Source organism: Mirounga leonina, unplaced genomic scaffold, assembly GCF_011800145.1.
Source record: "Mirounga leonina isolate KUSES-001 unplaced genomic scaffold, KU_Mleo_1.0 Mir_151, whole genome shotgun sequence".
Classification (NCBI taxonomy): domain Eukaryota; kingdom Metazoa; phylum Chordata; class Mammalia; order Carnivora; family Phocidae; genus Mirounga; species Mirounga leonina.
In genome coordinates, this window is record NW_023270377.1 from 64,631,845 (window position 1) to 64,649,005 (window position 17,161).

Below are 17,161 nucleotides of genomic sequence, written 5' to 3' on the forward strand. Positions count from 1 at the left end.
CATGTCTTGTCTTGCTTTTATGTCTTTGCATCTGTCATTCTCTCTTTCTCTTCTCTCTTGTCCACCTGCCTAAAAATTGCTTATCTTTCAAGATTCTGCTCACCAGTGTTATCTTTGGCAAAATTTCCCTAACATTTCTCCTTACCTGCCGTATTGCTTTCAGTCTTCCATCTTAGCACATGTTTTATGGTTGCACGTTGGCATGCCATATTTCCTACTAGTCTCTGCTCCTTGAAAGTAAGAGCTATCTTTAATTTGGTAGCCAGAGCCTAGCACAACATTTGATACGTAAGAATTTACACAGCAACATTTGTGTGGTTCTGAAACTATTTATATTATGTCTTCAAATAATGTAAAAAGCTAACCAGGTCATTTTAATTCTTACATGCGGCTCTTGAAGTAACCCAAATTCAGTAATACTGAAATCTCATTTTTATGAGCAACATACATTATAATTGAGTTATCTTTTGAAGCCAAAGTGTCTATTCCATACATAAATACATACATACATACATATACATCTTTCCAAATAGAGGTAGTATATAGAACTAACTATTCAAGTTCTGCGTATTTTATTTATTTAGCTTAAAATGTCTTACTAAAGGCCAGAGAATCCATCTTAGAACTTGGCTTTTTAATTTTAAATTTAGCAATATCTTTGGAAGAGAAACTGAATAAAGTGTCAAACGTAGTTTTCACTTCTATAAATTAAATTTGACTTAAAACATGTTTAGGATTTAGGGAAAAAGTCATTTTCCTTCCCCTTTGCCCCTGCAAATAGGATTGAGTATAATGGTGCATGGTATGTAATTATATACTGAAACCCCTTCCTATTGCCTTTTTTAAAACTTCATCATAAAGAAAATCAACCCTCACTGTGACTCAGGCTGTCATCAAAGTTCTCTTTTTTCTTTTTCTTTTCTTTCATTTTTGGTGGCCCATATTAGAGTTTAATAAACATGTTGCTCTGTTCTTAGGGTCAACTGCAAGCAGTATTTTATTAAACCAAATACTGCTTTTGTAACTCAATGATCTTTGTTGCCTTTTTAGAGTCACTTCAAGTAAAGCTTAGTGCCATCTTCTTTTTGCTGTTAGATTTTGTATTTGTGTGAGTTGTTGAATATAGCTGTGGTTAAAGAAAAGAAAAGAAAATAGCTGTGGTATAAAAATGCAATAGATGCTCTTAATTTTCTAGTCTTTATTGGCTCTGTCAGGATTCACAAGTATTATCAGGTAAACAAATTTGAGAGCATGCCAGTTTATAATCTTAACTGATTCATTTGGAGTAGAGGTTCATACATTGAGGGCAAATTCCATAAAATAAAAGCCACTATTTTAGATGTATGCCTAACAGTCCCTATATACCTTTGCTTTCTTATGGATTTCACCCTTTCTTTATAATCAATTCAATGAAGTCTTTTGGCCCCTTGGTCATTGAGTTAAGATACCTTTTTAAAAATTCTCTAAATTTGTTTATAAAAATAATTGTGTGCCGATCATATAGTAAATATTAGCCACAGCTTACAAGGTATTTTTTTTTTTTTTTTTACTGGAGGGAAATCCCTAATGTTTTATAGCCTTAATAGATTATAACTAATTATAGCAATGTGTTCTTCCAAAAGTGTAATTTCTTGAGGGCAAGATATTTTTGTATTTTTGTTAACCATAAGAGTACGTTATTTATACCTTATGTTTAGTTGTTGCTTGAATGAATGAATTGACCCCTGCCTATAGGAATGAATAGCTACTAATGCCATTTATCATTTCTGTTTATAGGTATTATCATTTAATGAAAGCTTCTTGCCAGCAACTCTATGATAAAAAATATAAGTAACAGAGGAAACTATAAGTTATTTGTCAAGTGGCAAGCTTTTAATGTCAGAATGGCTCACATAAAGCGACTAGTAAAATTACATCTTAAAAGACATTATCATAAAAAGTTCTGGAAGCTTGGTGCAGTAATTTTTTTCTTTATAATATTTTTGATTTTAATGCAAAGAGAAGTAAGTGTTCAATATTCCAAAGAGGAATCAAAGATGGAAAGAAATATAAACAAAAACAAGATGTTTGATTTAATGTTAGAAGCTGTAAACAATATTAAAGATGCAATGCCAAAAATGCAAATAGGAGCACCTGTCAGGCAAAGCATTGATGCTGGTGAGAGACCCTGTTTGCAAGGATATTATACAGCAGCAGAATTGAAACCGGTTCTTGACCGCCCACCTCAGGATTCCAATGCACCTGGTGCTTCTGGTAAAGCATTCAAGACAACCAATTTAAGTGTTGAAGAGCAGAAGGAAAAAGAACGTGGAGAAGCCAAACACTGTTTTAACGCTTTTGCAAGTGACAGGATTTCTTTACACCGAGATCTTGGACCAGACACTCGACCTCCTGAGTATGTTGAAGAATATTCATTGTTTACTGTTTAACATTAGGGTTTCTGGGGAGGGGCATTAACTAAGGAATGTGCTTGTTCTTCAGCCACACTGAGGCAAATATCAACAATTGCTGTTTAATTTGTTTAATTATGTTTTTGTTTAGTATTGAGGCCAACCATATCTGTGCTTGGTGAGGCATTGCAGACATGAAAAGTTGTTACCTTACAAATTGGAAAACTTAAATTTTAGATCTGACTTCTGTAGAACCAAAAAGAAATCCTTTATTCTTAAATGCTTTAGTTTTCTAATCTATTAAGTAGGGAATATGGGGCCGTTTTTATGGGAAATGTGGGAGGCGGAGGAGCTGTCTCGGTTCCTCTGTGTATTGCTATAGAATAAATAGAAATGTTTAAAAAAGTGCCAAGACTTTGGAGCTATTAGATAAGAATATTCTATGAACTAAGTCACAGACTTTGTGGCTACTTTCAGCACTGTAATTGTATTTCACAATGCCCTGTAACCTTTTGTAACCTTTCTTTTAAGGAACAATATTGTTAAATTGCTAATTCAATTATGATTTTTTTTTTCTCCAGAGTTTTGTTGAGTATCATATGTATAGAATTGTCTCCCTGTAACTTCTGAGAGGCCAACATTGCTTTTTGTGTCACTTTGTTTACATGTTATCTCAAGTACACAGTATTTTTACTATGGTTTCCCTCCAGATCCTACTATGCTCTCCTTAGTTAACCATTTTGTTCTCTTTGAGGTTGTGTTCAAATGCTCTATTTGAATTCAAATAGGCTAAAATAAATTCCACCACTTTCAAACCACCGTTGATTGGTTGAAAGTGTAAGATAGACAAACTGCAAGCAAGCGATGCCTACATATTTGCTTTCTGGTTATGATAGAATTATATTTGGAAGTGAATCTGAAGAAAAGAACTTTTATAGACTTAAGTCTATGGCTTCACTCATATTTTTCTAGAGTTATGATCACAAATACCTGTTCTAACTATGAATCACTCAATATTGAAGTTGTGTAGATTAGACTTCTGTCTCTCTATTCTAATCTGTGTGATTCAAAGTTAAGGTGCTCATCATTTTTAAATGAATGTGTGAAGAAACAAATGGATGTCTGTAAAATATTCTACCTTCATAACAAGGCACAGAATAGTTCCTTTCTTATGTTAATAGTTAAAATGCAGTATTGCATTTGACTGATTTGGAGAGAGGTCTTGACTAAAAAGCAATCCACATCACAAATCAAGAAGCATAATTTTTATTCTTTGATGTGACAGTCAGTGTCAGCTCAAGATAAGTTTTTCCCCCCAGTATAGCATTAAGGAGCTACAATAATATTCACTAATGAAATTATTGTAAGTGAAAAACAACTAAGCACTCAAAAGAACCTTTTTTGGATAGGAATTGGATACCTAGAACTGTGAAGAACTGGTGAAGATTTAACACTTTCTTACTTTAAATTTAACCTATATCAGCAAGGAACACATTTTCTGAAGAATTGCTGATCTTTTCCATGCTCATTAAAAATATAGATCCAGGGTCTCCCAAAGGCAGATGTTCATGTAATAACTTAAGCACATATCTATATGTCAAATTTTACAAATGGTTTGACTGGCAATACGCAGTCAGTTTGGTAAGTTGTTTGATTTCACTACTTTAAATGACGTGAAAAAATTTCTAAAGCATAAGTTTAACATACTTTTTTATTGTTTCAGAATAATTGGGGTTTATAAAATCATACTGTGAAATTTTATTATCACTTGCATTAATGTTATAACATGACACCTTTACTTGGTATTAGTAGTTATCAGTTAAGCAGATAAATCCTAGCTTAAGCTGAGGGAAAGCCTTGTAAGATTAAAGTGATCAGATTTTATTTATGAGAATTTTTGTGAGGTTTTATATTTAAAATTCCAAAACCTTTTTGTAATTCTCAATTAATATTATGTTTATTAGTCCCATGACAAGTAAATGTAGGGAAATTTTTTTTTTAATCCCCAAACTCCTCCCCAAAATGCTTATAAGACAATTAAGTCATAAGGTTTTTTTTTAAAGGAAAATAGTATGGAGTTTTTAATAATTTTTACTTTTAGTTTATGTTGGTTTGTAAACCTTTATGTCTTAAAAATACAAGCTTATATTTAGTCATTTGTTTCTGTGTAATTGTGAGTCAAGAGTAATTATGAATAGGTAGTTTGTGTTTGGACTTTATTTCTAATTGGTAGTTTATCCAAAATTCAATCTAAAATAAATGGTTTGCTTTCATCTGTCAGTGAGGATGAATGTGATTATTTGCTTCTGATTATGCATATATATTTGAAATCATGAAGGCACAAGAGAGCAAAATCACTTTCACTTATAACTTTCCTCTCCTTTTCTTACTCAGCAGTGTTGACACACTCTGTTAATACTCTATCCTCAATCTAATTCTTTTTTTATCCCTACAAATATTCCACCCTAAAGACCTCTTCTCAGAAAAGGATCTGAAACACATTCATACTGAGGTATGGCTATGAAAGTGATTCATGAGAATTTATAGGGTATCTCTCTTAGGGTGGCTTTCCCAGGCCTCTGGTATCATACTGGGGGCTCTGGTTTCTCCACGGACCCTCACAGAGTATTTGAAGCGTGCTAGACTCTTATCTCCATAAGTGAATGATTTACTTCTTTATCTTTGGGTTTGAACAGCACTGTTTGATTGTTCACACACTGTATTTGTGGTGCCTTTTTACTGTGTGGGAGGATTTTATACTCTATTGTCTAAAATTGTACAACCATTTATGATTTTTAAGTGAACTTAAAGATAGTTATTTTCTTTATTTATCTTTACCATAGACCACACATCTTTTGTGTCCCGGGGTCACTTTGTTTGGTTTTACGGTGGTCTGAAGCCCTCTACTATATGTTGTATCTTTTGATCCCCACCTCAACTCAGTAGGCAAGGGACTGTGGTCAGCTTCAGTCTCCAAGCCTGGAGACCGTACAGATCCACCCACACCTAACGGCTTCACATGAAGATTATTTTCATTGAGGAAGATGTTATTATAAAAATGAATTCAAGATTAATTTGTAACTAATGTGTTTAACTAATGGGTAGTACCATTAATCAGCCAAAAACTACTTCTCTCCTTGTGCCCATAATGTTTCATAAGGTAACAGGATCGGAGGACTTTTTAACGTGGATTTAGGATTTTTATTTAAAATTCTTAAGTTTAGTATTTTAAAATGCTAGGTCTTATTTAAATAAACTGTGGATCAGATTATTGGAGCAAAATCTTTAACACAGCATGGCATATGGTAGCAACTTAATAAGTCTTGCTGAGTCATAAACACCATAAAAAATAGATTTTATGGTAAGCCATTTTTTCCCTTTTGGTTCAAGTATAGATTAAGTAAATTGATTTTAAAAACATGAGAAATATTACATAGGAAAATAAGAATCTCTGCAAAGATAAATATTCATTTAATAAAGTTGCACTGTTTAAAAAATTGCAAGTAATAAGAAAAAAGGATGATTTCTACAAGGAAGGAGAAAAACTTGGTTTTTATTTGAGCTATTACAAGTATTTTCCATTTTTACAGGTTTGTGTCACTTGTAGGTTATTTTCCCTTTTTGAAATGCTGTTTGTGTTTTATATTGTTGAGAAAACTTACAATAGCATATTTTAATCCTTGACATGTAATCTGTGTCAGTGGACATGATCTCTGTGTAAAAAAATTTGTTGTGATCTATTTATATTTCCATAGCATTAAGATCAACTTACATAGAAAAAATTTGTCCACTATTGTTCCTATGGTGATAAAGGTTAAATAATGATAATTTTAGTAATGACATAGCTGTGAAATAAAGTAATAAAATTCGTAATTGTTTTTCTACTTCTTTGACTTCTTCTAGATGTATTGAACAAAAATTTAAGCGCTGTCCTCCCCTGCCTACCACCAGTGTCATAATAGTTTTTCATAATGAAGCCTGGTCCACGCTGCTTAGAACTGTCCACAGTGTGCTTTATTCTTCCCCCGCCATACTGCTGAAGGAAATCATTTTGGTGGATGATGCTAGTGTAGATGGTAAGAAAGCACATGCAAATTAGATTGTTTCCCAAGTAAATCCCATCTGATGTTGTCCAAAGTCTATTTTATTGTATTGTACTCTCTGTATGCCACCTCAGAACTTGAATATAATACCTTGAATGGTAGGTATGATGGATGAAAGGAGAACCTAAGTGTGTCCATATTTAAATATTTTAGAGTTCAGAAATGTATGAAGTACCATGATTCATAACTTTGTAGTCCTCGGTGTAAGACTTTTATTGTAAGGCATCGTGGTTAAGAACACAAACTTGAGCCTTGAGTGAGGCTGCCTTGGTTTGAATCCCAGCTCTGGTCCTAACCAGCTATGTAACTTGGGCAAATTACTTAATTCCTCTATGTCTCAGTTTCTTTCTCAGTAAAATGGGGAAAATGCCATATTCCATCAAATGTATTGTATGATACATCATTAGTTTATTTACCACTTGAATAAAAAACCCTCACAGACAATTAAACAAAGATGCCATTGATTATAAGAAGTTTCCAATTGTGCAGCTTAGAATTGAGGAAATACATAAGTAGTGCATAACTCCTAGGGTTGTTTTGAAGATTAGATGAGTTAATATAAATAATATATTAATAATATAAACGAGTAGTTAAAAATCATTAAAGAGTCGCTACATTCTGTTTTACTTTGGCTGCTAAATATGCCAATATAGTTTACAAAGTTAGCTAAATTCTTTAATGCATTTATACTTAAAATTACCAGTCAATTGTCAGGTCCTAAATTATACATTTTAAATTGGAATCACAAAGCTAATCAGACAAATACCCTATGTTGCTAAATTTTCAAACATTACAAGTATTTTAAATATCAGTCAGATACAGATTATTTCAATGATCACAGAATTTATTCCTGAATGAGTTGAGTTTGGATCCAAATTCTTTAAGGTCAAATTCCAACTCTAATACTAATTAGCTGTTTCCTCATCTATAAAATGGAGATAGTAATACTCTTTCATCAAATCCAAAGCAACATCTATTTTAAGATAAACCATTACTTTACGTACTATGAAAAAAGAAAAAAAAATACTGCTTGTTAAGAGACATGTCATCAATAACAAGATTTATCCAGACTTAAGAAATGATAATAAGTGAATAAAACATAAAATTATTAACCGGGCTTATTTAATTATTTCTACATACAATGCTAAACATTTCTATAATTTCAAAATATCAGTGAATTGAGATTATGTTTTGAAGTTACATTAACATCTAAGTGGAATAAGGTTGCTTATCACCAGAGATTTTTGACCTGGATGTGAAACCAGTTCACCAAATGGGCAAGTTTTATAATTCAAGTCTCCTCCTCATGGGTAACACTACATACAGATCTCTGACTTGAATTTCCAGTCCTCCTACCCAGGTTATATCACCACTTAATTGTAATCAACTAATTTATTTACTGCTTAAAATGTTCAGAATTTTTTCTGATTCTTTCTACTTGGTCTGCAGTCCATAGAGTTTTAAGTGACATTTAATTAAGTTCTGCATGTCTCTCATAGGTTTTGTCGTTAAAAAAAAAAAAAAAAAAAAAAAAAATCCTGCTCTGGTTTTGTGAGCTTTCTTCTCAGATGATTTTTATTTTGTTTGATTTTTCAAGCAGTGAGAAATCGGGGCCACAATAAGGCTACTTGTAGTAAGCCTTCAGTTGAAAGTAACTTCTATTATTTAATTGTACAAATAAAATTAATAGATTTAAAGGAAATCAGAAAGAAAAGTAGGGGCCCTGGGTGGCTCAGTTGGTTAAGCATCTGCCTTTGGGTCAGGTCATGATCCCAGGGTCCCGGGATTGAGTCCCGCACCCCGCTCCCTGTTCAGCGGAGAGTCTGCTTCTCCCACTGCCTCTCCCCCTGCTTATGCTCTCTCTCTCTCTCTCTCTCTCTCTCTCGTGCTCTCATGCGTGCACACGCGTGCTCTCTCTCTCAAATAAATAAAATCTCTTTTTAAAAAAAGTGATATCCAATCATAATCTTCCTATTTCATTTTAATTTTTCTATTTCTCTCTTAATCACTGTCTAAATAAACATGTTTATCTAATTATATCCATGCCAGAAATCAATTTTGAAATCTGACGTTTTCATATAATATTATTATTAGCCCATTTCTTTCACCTTCAGAACTTTATTTTTGGTGACCATGATGGACCATTTTACTTAACCATTCACTTTTATTCACTCTACAGTGTTTAATGAATATCCTTGTGCTTGTGTTATTTTCCTCCATTTGAATTGTATCTTTGGGTAAGTTAGACTGCTTGGTCAAAGGGCTTGGATATATATATATATTTTAAGATTTTATTTATTTATTTGAGAGAGAGAGAAGGAGAGAGCATGAGATGGAGGGAGGGTCAGAGGGAGAAGCAGACTCCCTGCTGAGCAGGGAGCCCAATGTGGGACTCAGTCCTGAGACTCCAGAATCATGACCTGAGCCAAAGGCAGTGGCTTAACCAACTGAGCCACTCAGGCACCTGGTCCTGGATATTTTTATAATTCTTTATAATAATTAATAGTTTTCTTGGTGAGGGATATCTTTGCATACTAATGTAATTAATTTGTCTTACTGAATAAATGGTCTATCTAATGATGAGTACCCACTATGGAAAATGTGTCCCTAGTCACTGTAAAGGAGTGTGTGAGGTAGAAATGATAATCCCTGATTTCAGTTGGTTTAGGGAAGAGCAGCAAAAATATGTGGCTAATCAAGTGACAAAGTTAGGTAAGTCCCAATGATAGTAAAACAAAAGATAATCAACATTGTCAGAGCATAGGTCACGTGGTAAGCCCTGTCTTAAATGCTTTATTTGTATAGTAATTTTTCATTTTATCCTCCCAGCAATCCCCTGTGAGGGTGTTATTATCCCCATCTTAGAGATAAACTGAAGTACAGGTAAAATAAAATAACTTACCTAAGGTCACACAGCTAAAAGTAATGGTGCTCTAAATAGATAAACCCAGGAGAACGGATTTCACAGCTTTGTGCTCTTAACCTCACAAAAAGATGGGTATGGATGGGGACTGAATTTAAGGGGCAGATAAAAATGTATAGGAAGTTCAGAAGTTGTGGGTAAATGAAAAATTCCTTAACAAATCAAACAGTGAGACAGTTTACTGAAGGAATCTGTAGTGACTCCATTAAAAAAAAAAAAATCCCCATTTAGACCTTTGAAATGTTTTTATATAAGTTTTTATTTTACAAGTCAAATCTATGGTTAAAACAGGAATATCCATGATTTATATTTTAAGATAAATTACAATCCTGCTTGTCTTTCAGAGAATGAATTCTGAGGTACCTGAGAAGGCAGTTAAAAAGTTAGTCTGTTACTCTGTGGCAACAGTGTTTAGATTTATTTTCCACAGAAGTTGTTCCTGGACTCTCACCTTCTTTATGAATGTTTAAGCTTTGAATAAGCAACTCATTTATCTGTACCACTGGAGAATAGGAAAAAAAACAAAAACAAAAAAAACAAAAACATAATCACAGATGAAGTCATCTGTGCTTGCTTCTGAAATCTGGCAGAAGCAAACATCTACCCTAGGACATTTATTGATGTTCTCAGCATTCCCAGATCTTTTTGAGGCTGTACTATGAGCCTAAGAAGGCTACCTGAGGAACTATATTATATACTCAACAAAAAATCATGAATTTAATGGTGAAAAAGCAGACTTAAGAAGTTGTTTCACGATATGAGCAACACCTGACTGATGTGATTAATGTGTCTTATCTACTGTTTTAACTCTTGCTTATCATGTCTCTCATCCAAATTGGAATGAATATCTTAAATTATATACCCATTAACAAGATTTAGCCTGTTTTTAGCTTCATTCCTCACCCACATCCTCCCTTCTTCTGTCATATTTTTACTGGAAAAAAAATTGTGTGTCAGGGGACTCCAAAGCTTTCAAAAATTTTATGCTGACTCTGTAAAAATATTCCCAAACTGCGATAGCCTTGGACTTTCCTATTTGCCATTTTCCTTAATGTTTTGGTTTTAAATTATTTTATCACTGCCTAAGTATCAGAATCCTTTTGATACTTGTCATTTTTCTTTAAATTTCCAGATTTAAATCCCAATTTTAAAAAAGTGTCAAATATGTTTTTGGCCAAATTCAGTTTCCCTCACTCCCTTAGCTAATGTTCTTAGACCCCTAAATGAGTCTTCTTAACTCCTGAGGTCTACTCCATTTGAAGTCTCTGCTTTCTCCCAAATATATTTATTGATATTTCATGTACAGGAGAAGTCTGTGTTAAAACATTTTGTGTTATAGTAGTTCAGAAGTTAAGATTTGCATATATAGCTATATTTTTTTTCATTAAAGAGCTAAATATACAATTTTCATCCTAATGGAAGAGTGTGTGCAATTGTTAAGACAACAAATGTGGCGATATCATTGCTCTGTGGTTTTTTTTAATTAGCCTTCATGTGTTATATATGAATATAAACTTAGGAAGAATTAATCCTGATTTTTTTTTCTTACAGAGTACTTACATGATAAACTAGAAGAATATATAAAACAATTTTCTATAGTAAAAATAGTCAGACAAAGAGAGAGAAAAGGTCTGATCACTGCAAGGTTGCTAGGAGCAACAGTTGCAACAGCTGAAACACTCACATTTTTAGATGCTCACTGTAAGTATATATGTATAGACATAGTTGTAACATTTTCCCTCTGCTTCCCTCCAATTTAAAAATTGAAGACGACTTTTCTTTAAATGACTAATTGTATTTTCTTTAACATCATTTTCAACTGGTGATTATAGCAATGATGGCCGAAGCAGATTACAGCTCTGGGTAGGAACCTCCTTTAACTTAATGGAGTTCTTACCTCCTCTGTGTTTTAGGCTCCTCAATTCCAGTATCCTTCAGTGACCAACTTCCCCAGCAAGTTATCCTTGCCTGGGCTTTTTTTCAAATGCTCATTCTGTCAAAAAAAAAAAAGAAAAAAAGTTTTTCCTTATGACTGTTGATTCTTAACAGTTTAAAATGAATGAAAGTTTTGTCCTGGTCCTGATACTTTCAATTTCTGTATTTTAGTTCTTTTTTCAAAGATTTGCAGACTCCTCTTGTGCTGTGTTCCATCCTCTTCTGGCATTTTAAAATGAATATTATCAATTTTTGTTTTATTGCTACTGTTTTTTTCCCTTTTATTTTTAATGGTTTTGTTCTCCAGTGTCAATGACTTTAAAGAAAGTATATAGAATTTTTAGAGCCCATGTTTAAAGTACATGTTAGGGAGGGGCGCCTGGGTGGCTCAGTCATTAAATGGCTGCCTTCCTTAGGCTCTGGTCTTGATCCCAGGGTCCTGGGATCTAGCCCCGCATTGGGCTCCCTGCTCGGCGGGAAGCCTGCTTCTCCCTCCCCCACTTCCCCTGCTTGTTTTCCCTCTCTCCCTCATTCAAAAAATAAATAAAATCTTAGAAAAATGAAAAAATTAAAAAAATTAAAAAAATAAAGTGCATGTTAGGGATTACTGAAATGTCACTTAGTCCCTCAGCTATAAATTTAGTTGGTTATACTCTTTGTATGAGCATTTAGTTTTGAATTGAATTGACTAGCCCTTAGATTATGTTTGACCCGGCAAATGGTTTTGGTTATATGCTAATTGTTACAGAGGGCTTTTGGATTTGGAGCTATCATATCCAGTACTTTCTTAATACCTGGCTCTTAAATGAAGAGAGAGATGTTTAAAAAAGGAAATGGTTCATTCTCCAATATTTCCTCTCCTGGTCCAAAATTACAATTATGTCAGACTGGGCATTCTTCCAATCAGGCAAATGTATTTGATGGATCTCCATGATACCAAGTGGTCCTCCTAATAACTGCCAAACTCTGCCTGATGGGGAAACCTGGGTAGGACTGAATCTCCCGAATTCTGTGTGTTAAGTGAGCCTGGCCAGGCCAAGATTTTTTTATGGCATTCCTTTGCCCCCACTTTCCATTAGGGCTGGGGCAGGTTTGAATGGTCCTTCTCCAACTGCTGAAATCAAAATATTCTGACTCCTTGACTTATTTTCTCCTAAAACTCAGTCAGAGAAATGACGATTTTGGTTACTACACCTTACTCAGGGAGAGTTTAATAAATCAGAACACTTATGGGTTTAGGTGGCATGGATCAGCAAGAAGTTACGTTTGATTCATAGCTCGTTTCAGAGGGAAACACAGCATCTGAAACTTAAATACTCCAGTGTCATTTTACTTCCTCACTAAGGTAAAAAAAAAAAAAAAAAATCATCTCCTGTATACAAACTTTCCGAACTATGCTGAATCTTGCTTTACCCTCATCGCATCACAAGAAACCTTTAAGAAATCTCCTCGATGTTAAATGTTCAAAACACAATTGACTATTATTCATTTCTCTAAACTGTCTTCAAAAAACAAAGGAGAAAACCCTCAGTGTTTTCATTGGATTGATTAGAATTATGTTCCTTTCAGGTGAGTGTTTCTATGGCTGGTTAGAACCTTTGTTGGCTAGAATAGCCGAGAACTACACAGCAGTTGTGAGTCCGGATATTGCATCCATAGATCTAAACACGTTTGAATTCAACAAACCTTCTCCTTATGGAAGTAATCACAACCGTGGAAACTTTGACTGGAGTCTTTCATTTGGCTGGGAATCGCTTCCTGATCACGAGAGGCAAAGAAGGAAAGATGAAACCTACCCAATTAAGTAAGATGATTGTTCTCCAAGTCTTATATGCAGTTCAGTTATTTAAACATGTAATCACTCTTTGTTTTTTACAGTTTTTGCCTCCAAGGTAATTCACACTAACGAGATAAAGAACATACACATTCTATGTAGGGAATAAAAAGCCATTTATATATATATTTACGCATGATATTACTGAGTAGGAAGTAGAAGTAAGCGAGGTCTTTAGTCTTCCTCATAATCATACTTCAGAATCTTTAGGCTTGGTTAGAAGACACTTCATAATTTTGTTCTGCTGGGAAAAGGATATTTAAACTACTACCCTTCACCCCCACAAAACTTGACTCTGAAGATAGCATTTTTAGTTTTTATTAACCTATGTAAAACTTTTGAAATTGTGATCTCTCTTTAATTTGTTTGGGAATTTGATTCAGTTGCTCTTTAAATAAGTTCTTCTTTCTTATTTAATTTTTATAACGAAGTTTGACAATGGATTATTTTTCAGAACACCCACTTTTGCAGGAGGCCTTTTTTCCATATCAAAAGAATATTTTGAATATATTGGAACTTACGATGAAGAAATGGAAATCTGGGGAGGTGAAAATATAGAAATGTCTTTCAGAGTAAGTTTATAAATATAGTACATATTAAACAGTAAAATACACATTTTGTTCTAATTGGCTGATACAGATTATCATAGATGTGTGCAGTCTTTACTTTTTGTGCTTTCTAAAATTTAATTGCTAGAAATTTTAGAATAAGGGTATTTCTTTTAAAATGTAACTCATTGCTGCCAATGTAACAAGAGGAATCAGTTAAACGCCTGTGTTCAGCCAATAGCACCAATTAATGCACTTGTAGCTATTGAATTCCAGCCAAGATAAATATAATTTAATCTAGTGCTTCAGGAAATGAGTTGATTATCAAGGGAGTCAGAATGGAAAAACATTTGTGTATAATTTTAAAAAGACATTAACTCTTTGCATTAAATGAGCTTTCTTTTTTTCCTATGCATATTAAAAGTTAGTATGAGAAACAAAACAAAAACTTTGGATGGTCTCCACGTACACTTATTTGATTTCATGAGTTCATTTTCTGCAATGACCCTGTCATTCATTTTTCATCTTTTAGACTGGAATGTAGTGGGAAAAGAACTGAACTAGGAGTTAGAAGATTTAAGTTTTAGTTCTGGCTTCATCACATAATGGCAATGATGGTCTTAGCCAAATTTGAACTGCTCAAGGGAGGGCCTTTTTTTATTCATTTAAGTATTCCCAACCCCTAACACATGTTAGATTTCAGGCACAATTTGTTGAATTAAATATACCACTGAGTTTTCTCATTTGTTTAAAAAAAAGAGTATGACCTCTTGCCCTAATACTAGCACAGACTATTTAAACATGTCTTCATTTTAGATTTTTTGCTTAGTGACTACGGCAGAACTGATTGCTGTATTAAAGATTTTTAAGTGAGTAGGTATTGATTTAATAATTTCCCAAATAAGTTTTTTGACCCTCTATCTCTAAATAGGTATGAGTTTTTTATAATGACCAACTCCTTCGCAAGACTGTACTTGGGTATTATCTGGAATTGTTTTCTTAATTACAAAATTGAATATGCAAGGGGTAAACAGAGTCTGGGTCCACTTACTCCAAGACTGCTAGTTCCTGCCATAGAAGAGAGAATCTTTGGTTCAAGTGAAGTGACCATGTAGCTTGTGTAAGAAGGTAGAAGTCAAATACAAAAGAGCCTTTGGTCTTTGGTGTATATATTAGAGAGCCTGCATAATTGTTTGCAAAAAAAAAAAGAAACGTGGGGCTTTGTTTTTATGAAAGATCTGAAGTCACTATTTTATTAAATTACTTTCTGAAAATATGCCTTTTTGTCTTTAGTTTTTGTACCATTTCATAAAACTGTTTTTTATTATTTAAGAATTTAAGTTGAACTGGAGGGGACAGAGACTATTTGTGGTTATAATAAATTTCTTTTCTATATTTTGTTTTTATTAGTATCTTAAAGATGAACTTAAAAGCAGCATTTTGGTTTTGTAAATATACTGTAAATTAAACAAATATCATTAATTATCAGGTATGGCAATGTGGTGGGCAGTTGGAGATTATGCCTTGCTCTGTTGTTGGACATGTTTTTCGCAGCAAAAGCCCTCATACCTTTCCAAAAGGCACTCAGGTGATTGCTCGCAACCAAGTTCGCCTTGCAGAAGTCTGGATGGATGAATACAAGGAAATATTTTATAGGAGAAACACAGATGCAGCAAAAATTGTTAAACAAGTAAGTTAGAGCTAAATAATTAAATTACAGTTAAAATCCACACCAAGTTCACATATTCTTTTATTTGAGTCAGTTCAAGTACAAAACATTGTAAAAAATTATGTTTGAAGTTGGTTTTTTAAACTCAAAATATATCTTATTGATGCCAGTTTTTTTCTCTTTTTAAGGAAAAGTCAAGTAAGCTGCTTTTTAAAAAAATTAGGCATTCCACTTGATGTTACTCTTTAAATATGGAAGATATTTCGTTTTTGTAACTGCCTTGGTTCAGGATTTTCCTCAAAGAAAAGTAAGATTAAGTGGAACCACTTTTAACTGGTTTTAGGTGATGCAATTAACACTTTAAGAAAGGTGCTAAGTGGCTTTTTGAACTGGGGCTGGACACAGTGTCAGAATGTGGCAGGATAATAAACCAGGAATATTAAGGCTTTTTAAAAAATATTTTTTAAAGATTTTATTTATTTATTTGAGAGAGAGGGAGCACAAGCAGAGGGGAGAGGGGAGAGGCAGAAGGAGAAGCAGACTCCCTGCTGAGCAGGGAGCCTGATGCAGGGCTTGATCCCCAGACCCCCAAGATCATGGCAGACACTTAACCAACTGAGCCACCCAGGTGTCCCAAGCCTTTTTTTTTATTTCAAGTTCTGGTTGCACTGCTTGCTGGAGGGGTTACCTTGGCAAAGCCCCTTTGAGACTGTAGAATGGGATGACACTTCATAGGGTGGTTGAGAGGTTGGCCCAACATGGGGTGTGTGCTCAGCCAACCTTCTTCTTTCTGCTTCTTCGTCTTGAGAGGTGAAATACTTGCCTATCTCCCAGAGTAGTCATGAAATAAAGAAGTAAGTGTTCACAAATGTATGGCACTGTTGTTACTGACCTGTCACGGATAAAAGCTTTGCAGAATTGTGATGCTTAATACATTGGCACTGAGGTCCAATGGGTTCAATATTGGTTGTGGTAAATGAACTAGACGTTTTAGGAGTGTGCCTCAGTGAATGGCACCCAACCCTTTTTAAGAAACAGTGCTGATTGGGCGCCTGGGTGGCTCAGTTGGTTAAGCGACTGCCTTCGGCTCAGGTCATGATCCTGGAGTCCCGGGATCGAGTCCCACATCGGGCTCCCTGCTCGGCAGGGAGTCTGCTTCTCCCTCTGGCCCTCCCCCCTCTCATGTGCTCTCTCTCATTCTCTCTGTCTCAAATAAATAAATAAAATCTTTAAAAAAAAAAAAAAGAAACAGTGCTGATTTGCAGGGGGTATATATTGAGATTAAAGGGCATTAGCATTTTGACTGTTACAACAAAAGGTCTGGTTACCTCTTTCCAGCTTTTCTTTGGTCTCCAGTATCTCCCTGTAACATGTTAGTAAGATGCAAAGTCAGAGCACTCCTGGATTAGATGTTATCTGTTTATGTAAGGCTGGCAGGACAAATTGGGCAGACTGTGTACTGCACCCGGGTATTTGGCTAAGCAGGCAGGTGGACACTAACTGCAGCTTACACTCCCTTGTCACCCACAAAGGGGCAAGCAAGCCAGTAAACCCTTGTTTTTACCACAGGGCAAACAGATCTTGTGATAAAATGCCTAAGTTAGCCAGAAGTCCTTTAGAGTTTTACCCTTTTTGCTAAAACCCCTGGATTCAAGACATTGATGTTGGCAGAGAAAATATTTACCTTAAATTGAAATGGTAAGCTTGAGTGTTTAAACTTTGTATATATTTAGGTACTAAATATAATTTTTCTTTAAAA

The 17,161-nt window shown here is 34.4% G+C and overlaps 1 protein-coding gene across 4 annotated transcripts in view; it reads left to right on the forward strand.

The window, feature by feature from the left end:
• The window catches only part of GALNT3 (polypeptide N-acetylgalactosaminyltransferase 3), a 44,344-nt gene that overhangs the window by 19,212 nt on the left and 7,971 nt on the right, over positions 1-17,161 (forward strand). For all 4 annotated transcript variants that reach the window (XM_035007861.1, XM_035007863.1, XM_035007862.1 and 1 more), the window contains 6 exons: positions 1,777-2,395; positions 6,294-6,466; positions 10,968-11,117; positions 12,921-13,155; positions 13,640-13,757; positions 15,223-15,423. In XM_035007861.1, coding sequence (XP_034863752.1) covers positions 1,815-2,395; positions 6,294-6,466; positions 10,968-11,117; positions 12,921-13,155; positions 13,640-13,757; positions 15,223-15,423 — 1,458 coding nt within the window. In that variant the 5' untranslated portion in view covers positions 1,777-1,814. The remainder of the gene's footprint in view (positions 1-1,776; positions 2,396-6,293; positions 6,467-10,967; positions 11,118-12,920; positions 13,156-13,639; positions 13,758-15,222; positions 15,424-17,161) is intronic.